Here is a 7,827-nt window from a genome sequence, read left to right on the forward strand (position 1 = left end):
CCCGGCGCCGCGCTGGAGGTGAGGGCGCGGGGGCGGCCCCGCCGCGGGGCACGACGGGCCCTTCGGGAGGCGGCAAAAAACCCCCTTTCATCCTATTTTCTGCGCATTTTTAGCCCGCGATTGGGCCGATTAATCAAGGGGAGATACTCGCCGAGGCGATGGGGTGAAAGATAATTTGTTGCGTGCTCTGACCTCTCGCAGTGCACCTACATCGAAATCGAGCAAGTCGAAAAGACCCACGCCGTGGTCCTGAGCCGCCCCTCCTGGCTCTGGGGGGCAGAGATGGGGGCCAACGAACACGGCGTGTGCATCGGGAACGAAGCGGTGTGGGGGAGAGAGGAGGTCTGCGGCGATGAAGCTCTTCTCGGCATGGACCTCGTAAGGTCTGCACAGGCTATTTTGGTAAATGGTACTGAGTTCAGAATTTAATTCAAAAACACTCGGTTTGAGTTATATGGGGAAATACGTGCTTTCACTTTCAGAAGACACGTCTGTCTCTTACGCTGTTTTAGCGATGGTTAAAAATAAGTATTTCTCGGCACAGGCGTTAGATCCTGCCAGGAGCTGGGAGCCCATTAGAGGTATCAGGCACTCGAACAGAATCTGTCAAGGAAATCATGAAATGTTTTCTCTCTACAAAGCGTATACTAAACTGAAACAAGACTCTTAACTAGACCACAGCTGGACTTCAGAACCTAGTGTTTGGGCCTTTTTCTAGAGTCTGTTCTCATTTCCCACTTCCCCCATCTTTTACACGCATATTTTTAAGTTTCAATCCTGGCCATGCATCTCCATGTAAATAATGACAGCTTCTTTTGCCTGCCTTATTGGGTGCCAGTGTAACACTCATTAACCTACAGCAGTCAGTCAATTCTTCCTGGTACTGTTTCCCCCCAGCCCAATACCCACATGGGACTTGGAGGCGTTTCCTAGGAGCCCTCTCCCTGCTTTTCTGTATTTCCATTTGGTTGTTTTTCCCCGTGTCAAGGACACACAGGACCTACTTCAAACAAGCCCTTTAAAGGACTTGCTCCTTTCTCTTACCAGATCACACAAGCATCAGGTATATACAGAAATAGCATTCCAATTCAATTTGAATACTCAGGCTGGATAGTTTTAAGTAAAGTTTACAATTGCAGAAATAACATCTTCCTTTTGTTTTAGGCTTGGACTCGAGAGAGCGGACACAGCTGAAAAGGCTCTTACCGTCATAGTTGATTTGCTAGAAAAATATGGACAGGGAGGAAACTGTATGGAGAGCCACATGGTATTTACATACCATAACAGTTTTCTGATAGCCGACAGAAAGGAAGCATGGGTGCTGGAGACATCAGGAAAATACTGGGCAGCAGAAAAAGTAGAAGGTATGGATGATGCTCTTTGCTTTAAACATTTCAAATGCAACGACAATTAGCAGTCTCCACTTTTCATTTACCGTTTCATTCAGGCATCTAACTAGCCTCCAGATATGTACATGTGCCTGTAAACAACAGGAGTTGCTTCCTAGGGCATTAGTGTGGAGAGGCTAGCAGTTTCACAGAGGAGCTGAGTCACAGGGGGCCTTTTCAGAGTCAGAGATGACCACTTCTGCACTTGGAAAACAGAGGACAGCAAGAAGGTCATCATGAGAATGACAGCAGTATGTATGGTCTTAAGGATGGTGGCAATCGATGACAATTTCATTTGGTGACAGGGTAATACTGACAGGATTGGTGCAGTGGGCCCTGAAGTGGCTGATTCCTCCAGTGGACTTAGAAGGACAAGCTATGTCTTTGGAGGTCTAAGAGGAAGAATGTAAAGATGGGAATGATCAGGACAGAACCTGAAATACGACGTTGGCAATAGAAGTAAATAAGTCAGAACAGAGTGGCAGTGGAATTTCAATCAGAAGGATACATATAGCCAGGGAGAGAGAGCCAAAACTAAACCACAGGACTCACAGATCTTGTAGGAAACTCTTCAGTGCATAATTTGCTTTAGTAAGCTAATTGTAAACAAAATACCAAGAAAAAGCATTCGATGTATTAAAGAGACTCTTTCCTGACCTTACAAACAGGAGGTGTACGGAATATTTCCAACCAGCTCTCCATCACAACCAAGATTGACAGAGAACACCCAGAATTGAAGGAATATGCCAAAAGCAAGGGCTGGTGGGATGGGGAAAAGGAATTTGATTTCGCTGCCACATATTCTTATGTAAATACTGCCAGAATGACCACATCCAGAGGCCGATATTGTGAAGGCTATAAACTTCTGAACAAACACAAAGGTATCATTTTTGATAATTTTTTTTTTTTTAAGATACGCAAAGCATTTAGTGAGCTACATTAAATCATAAATTATTAGACATGATGTGGGCAATCATTCCCGTGATTTGATGAACTGGAACTTACTAGAATAACTTTTTGCCTAAAGGAGAAACGCTGAACTTGAAGTCTTCTATTCATTTTTGACAATTTGTTCATGAGGAAAAATTAAAACAAGGGTCAAATATCAAACACACACAGCTACAGTAACAACACTGAGAGGTCACATTATGACCATATCGCTAAATACTCCATAAGACCTAGCTCTGAAACATTTTGATAGACCATATATTATTACTGTACCTCTAAGAAAAAAAACAGAGGCTGTTTTTTTAAACTGTTTTAGACTCCCAGTGGTTTACAGCCACAAACAGAACCTTATGAACCACTTCAGTCTGGTACCATTCATATAGGCCTAAGACAACAGCACAGCATTCAGTTACATATTTTGCATTTACTTTTTGAGGTTGGTTTTTAAATCTTTGTAGTTTCACTACAACTGCTACTCTAACCTTGTGTAGTCTAATAAAACACAGAGAGCAGAATAAAGTAATTTTCTGTACTCTAAGCAGGTGCTCCTAATCACTAACTTATTCACTTATTTTTCAGACCTCTATAGAAAGAAGCTATTACTTCTCTTTTAACTGCATCCACCTGGCAGGTTTTTGCTGCATCTGTATTCACTTGGTCATTTGAAGTAATTAATCTGAACCAAAATTACATTGCACCCCTGTGTTTATGTATTTATTTGGCTGAATTCTGCCAGACCAGGTTTAGCATTTAGTTAATGCTAAATGAATGAATCACCTTTTGCTATCTTGCACTAGTGATCATGTAAATTCTGCATTCATTTTGGGAATTGCAGGTTCTGAATACTGAAAGCATTTTTATAGTACCTGTATTTACTTGTATTGTAACAATGCTGAGATTCTATCAGTGTTTTCATTCTAAATCCCCATTTTCAGGCATTTACCTGAGCCATTTTAAAAATCACACTAGGTGTTCAGGTTATCAGCCTCATACGGTTTCAGTTTGTTTAGGTTTATTTTAAATAGGTGCCCTAACTAAAAGCTATTTGGTTTACAGCATCAGTAAAATCACTGGTTTCTTAATCTACCCTTCCCAGCTTTTTCACTCACTGGTTTTACAGTTTTTTTCCAGGCTGCCTACCACATGAAGGCCATTTCTAAATAAACATTATTTATATTTCAAAAAACAGGGAATATACTTCAGGAATACAAAATAATAAAAAAGTCTAGTGGAAAATACGCAATACCTTCTTTCCTGCTGGACAAGTTGACAACTTGCATTTGACAAACTGACTGTTGCTTCTTTTAATTTCTTTGATTCATCTAGTTCGCCGATTTCTTGAATTCTCTGACTTTCCTAGGCAACTGTGGGAATACTTAAGAGTGGTTCCTTGCTAAAATGTAGTGCTGCATGCCTGCTTACAGGCAATTTGAATAATGTATAAAAAATAATATTGGAGACATCTGAATTAGCAGCAGAATGATTATTTTGAGAGGAAACAGCAAGGCAGTTTAAAAAAAAAGAATATTTATGCAGCTAGAGCGTCACTGAGGGAAACACTAAAAGATTAAATGGTACATGATACCTTCAAGTAAAAAAAAAAACAAACAGTGAATGAACTGATGTTTTTCTGCCATGAGCAGATGCTCAACTGGTACACCAAATTTGAAAAGAAAACTACTGCAAGTGCTCCCTGTTAGAATATTGGATTGCCTAATGATACCATGCCAGTATTTAACTGGCATGAACAGCATGCCATAACTACATGAACAGCAATATCATCTGAACACTAGATGCAGAGGCATATGTGTAAAGGGCTTTTTTTCACCTAAATGAGAAGAAAGAATTATTTTCAGAGACATTTGGCACTGCACCTCACATAGGTAGTTGAGGATGTACTATTGTAGTTTCTGTTGATTCTGAGTATAGAACATGTTGTTACTCCAGTGCATCCTTTCAATTGTCAACTTGAAGCCTAAGTGCTTTGGAAGGTCAGATGATTAAAATAAATTACAAAAAAAAAAAAAAAAAAAAAGACGTGACAGTCTTGGCGTTTCATTTTCAAAGCTACACAAAATCCATGCACAGTTGTTATAATTTTTACATTTGCAAAGCAACCTCGTGGTATTAACTGTGTACAAATACCAATAACTATTACAGTGATTTATCTTAACTTCCACACAGTGCTCAGAAAGTTCAGCCTTTAATCCAAGCTACCAATTTTCATCTGAAAAATTACTGTGTGAACGACCATTTGCTAGCCATATGTATTTTAAGTTTCTGGGAAACATTGTGTGTTGTCGTCCTCCCCCTTTTCCAAGTCATAAATGTTATAGCTCGTTATCACCTACTCTTTGAAATAAATACTTTGGGGAAAACAATAATATTTTTAAGTGCATTACACATTAAGATATGCTGTTAGGATGATTTTTTTTTTTTCTGCCAACACGGACAAACTAAAATTGGCATTGCCTATTAAAGGAAAAAGCAGCCAGTTGTAGAGAACATGCTATTTAGTTGGTATTATAAGTAGCACTGTGTGTAAATAATTGTATTGTATCTTAAATAGGATCTATCACTTCTGAAATAATGATGGAAATTCTTCGTGACAAAGAGAGTGGCATTAATATGGAAGGTGGATTTATGACAACTGGAAGCATGGTGTCTGTATTGCCTCAGCAGGCTAATCTGCCATGTATTCACTTCTTTACCGGAACTCCAGATCCTGCGAGGTGATGTAGCAACAAGTAATTAGCACAAAAATTTGCAAATATCTAAATGACAAATGTTGCAGTTTGTCTAATTATATTCCTTTTTGCTTTGCCTTTTTTTTTCTTCCCCTGAAAAAGCACAATCAAGAAGTAGGAGGAACATAATGTACATTATGTACATTAATGCTATCTACCAACTTACTTAGTGAAACACTGTTGTGACACTGACGTAAGCATCAGTTAGGAGATGATTTTTTTTTTTAAGACTTCTTTCTTAGAAGAAGGAATTAGAAGAATTCGGAAAAAACACAGCAACAATTTTTACAAAACTGTATCAGTAAAGGATCTCTGTTCTATTTTCTCTTTCTAGGTCTGTATTCAAGCCTTTCATTTTTGTGCCCAATATTACTCAGTTATTGAAAACTAGCTCCCCTACATTTGGTCATAATGATCCAGTTAAGAAGCAACCACGTTTTCAGAATAAGCCAGATCGAAGACATGAGCTCTATAAAAAACATGAAAGTGCTGCTGTAGTTATGGAAACTATCAAGGTACGTTGATTAAATTAGATTTCAATGCAAGCAGGTGGTTTGTATAAGCTCCTTGCTCACATTTTGTTAATGTGATACCATTTAATGCCCTTTGATGGATTGTAAAGAACATTGTGGTGCACCAGAAGCCCATTGTCTTGGCATCTGGCAGGCATATGTTTCAAACACTAAAAATCGCAACTAGCACTTTGCTGTACCCCCAGGCCTAGCCCCAGACAAGTATCTATCTATACTGCTCATCTTGCAAAGCAGCAGGCCACACATAGTCCTGCACTAGTCAGATAATGGGGAAATGCCTGAGCAGCCATAGGCAAATATACAGCTCCTGATAAGAGTACTAAAACTCTTCAGGACCCTGGTCTCAGGCAGTAAGGAGGGCATGCCTTTTATCATTGCTTGGTATGGACAGGAAAGGAAATGATCACAAAGATAGCTGGACACAAAGGTGAAGCAGGGAGGTAGTTGCTTACTTTTAACAGTAGCATTTCTCCTATTTACAGATACATCTTCTAAAAAATAAGACAAATGCCCATTTAAGTTTTGGTAGCATAAATACCTAGAGCAGCTTTAATTTTGTTTATTTACAATCCATCAGACAAGGATGCAGGGAGATGAAGTGAGTGCTAGATATTAGGAAAGATACCTAAGAAAACCTGTCATGGTGCTACCTTCTACAAACACAAACTTGTGCCCTAGAAGCTATTAAGAGGTTAAAATAAGGACAGTAGAACAGAATTTTGTTAGGATGAACACTACGTACTCTGTATAGTTTTTAGTGAAATACAGACATTTCTCTTTGCAGGGCAAAGGTAAGGAGATGCTGAAAGAGATACAGGAGTTGGAGAAACAGAAGATAAGTGAAATGGAAGCAATCCTGCAGAATGGATGTCTTGACATTAACCAAGTGGTTAACCTTTTTTCACAGTGTGTAGAAGAAGAACTCAAAATATATAGCTAAAACTACTATTTGAATGTGGTAAAATTCAGTTTTATGATTAACTTTCCTAATGAAGTGGCTATATAGATTACATCTTATTTTCAATACACCAGGTAGCATGGACGGTTTTAAAGATGCAGGTTCATATTGAGGCCAAACAGCTTTTGGTTGTATGAAACAACGCTGAAAAGGCTCTTAAGAGCTAGGCAGTGGCTTTGTCTGTATGTGGCATAAAGCTGTCAGCAGAGATTGATTTTGTCAACAAACGGATGCAATTAGAATGTAATAGCGTGACTAAATTGCGCAACAACCCCATCTCTGAATGAAGAACACGAACTCAGATTCGGAGAACTCACTTCTAGCATATACACATGTAGCTTTTATAGTCAAGATAATCTAGCAGAATTTCACATTGCCTGAATTAAAATGGTCGTGCTGAAGGACTTTAAAATGTAGAAGCTATTACTTGCACTGAATAAAAAGGAAAGTGATACGCAAGTCAAGTAAGATTGATATTCAGTTGTTTGATAAAACCATTCTAAGATGTGTTTCATACGTGAACCTTCTACTCCTTCAATGTAAAATGAGGCTAAGAGTTCAAGGTATATTGAAATCAAATCATATGATTTGTTGCGAAATCTGATTACGTGGTATTTAACAGTGCAAGCATCCTACAAGTTACCACACAATTTTCACTTTCCTGTCTATTTTCCGTACCCTGATACCGAAAAATAAATTAACTTGTTTACATACAATATGATTATTGTCAAATTAATTCTGCAATACACTTTATAACATCATGTGGGAGTTTTTTTAATGTTCTTGAATTGTTACTTTTTTAAATCAGGCAACTAGAAAGGAAGAGGTTGGGATACACAAGTATATACATGTACTCAGCAGGACACTTAAAAGGACTTTTAAAATTTTTTCACTTCATATAAAGCCTTTTAACCATGACTTGTCTTGCCTAAATTACTAGACTATGGAGTTGATTTAATCAAGCTTTTGCCCTGCCAGAAACTCTTCCTCCCTGATCCTGTTTAAAAGTAATGATCAAGATGTGACACTACTTTTATTATCTGTGGTAAGGGACAAACTGGGCAAACAACAAAGAAAGAAGATTCTGACTTTACTACATGATCAAGCAGGGTAAAAAGTATGACTGGAAGGAAAAAAAAAAAACCCAGCACTTCCGCAAACCTTCAGAAGAGAACATGTAACATGAAATGGGGCATTAGAGGTGCAGTAGGTATGTGACTTGACACAGCATCGCCACAGAAAGACAGAGCAGA

At 38.6% G+C, this 7,827-nt stretch overlaps 1 protein-coding gene across 1 annotated transcript; it reads left to right on the top strand.

The window, feature by feature from the left end:
- Positions 1-3: 3 nt before the first annotated feature.
- Positions 4-7,062, top strand: SCRN3 (secernin 3; the record flags this gene model as incomplete). The annotated part of the gene is made up of 7 exons (XM_009578427.1): positions 4-18; positions 202-383; positions 1,165-1,364; positions 2,057-2,269; positions 4,906-5,068; positions 5,418-5,598; positions 6,401-7,062. Coding segments are annotated over 7 exons (1,110 nt in total), but the record flags the coding sequence as incomplete, so codon positions are not given.
- Positions 7,063-7,827: the final 765 nt, after the last annotated feature.

Source organism: Fulmarus glacialis, unplaced genomic scaffold (genome assembly GCF_000690835.1).
Source record: "Fulmarus glacialis isolate BGI_N327 unplaced genomic scaffold, ASM69083v1 Scaffold27685, whole genome shotgun sequence".
NCBI classification, from domain to species: domain Eukaryota; kingdom Metazoa; phylum Chordata; class Aves; order Procellariiformes; family Procellariidae; genus Fulmarus; species Fulmarus glacialis.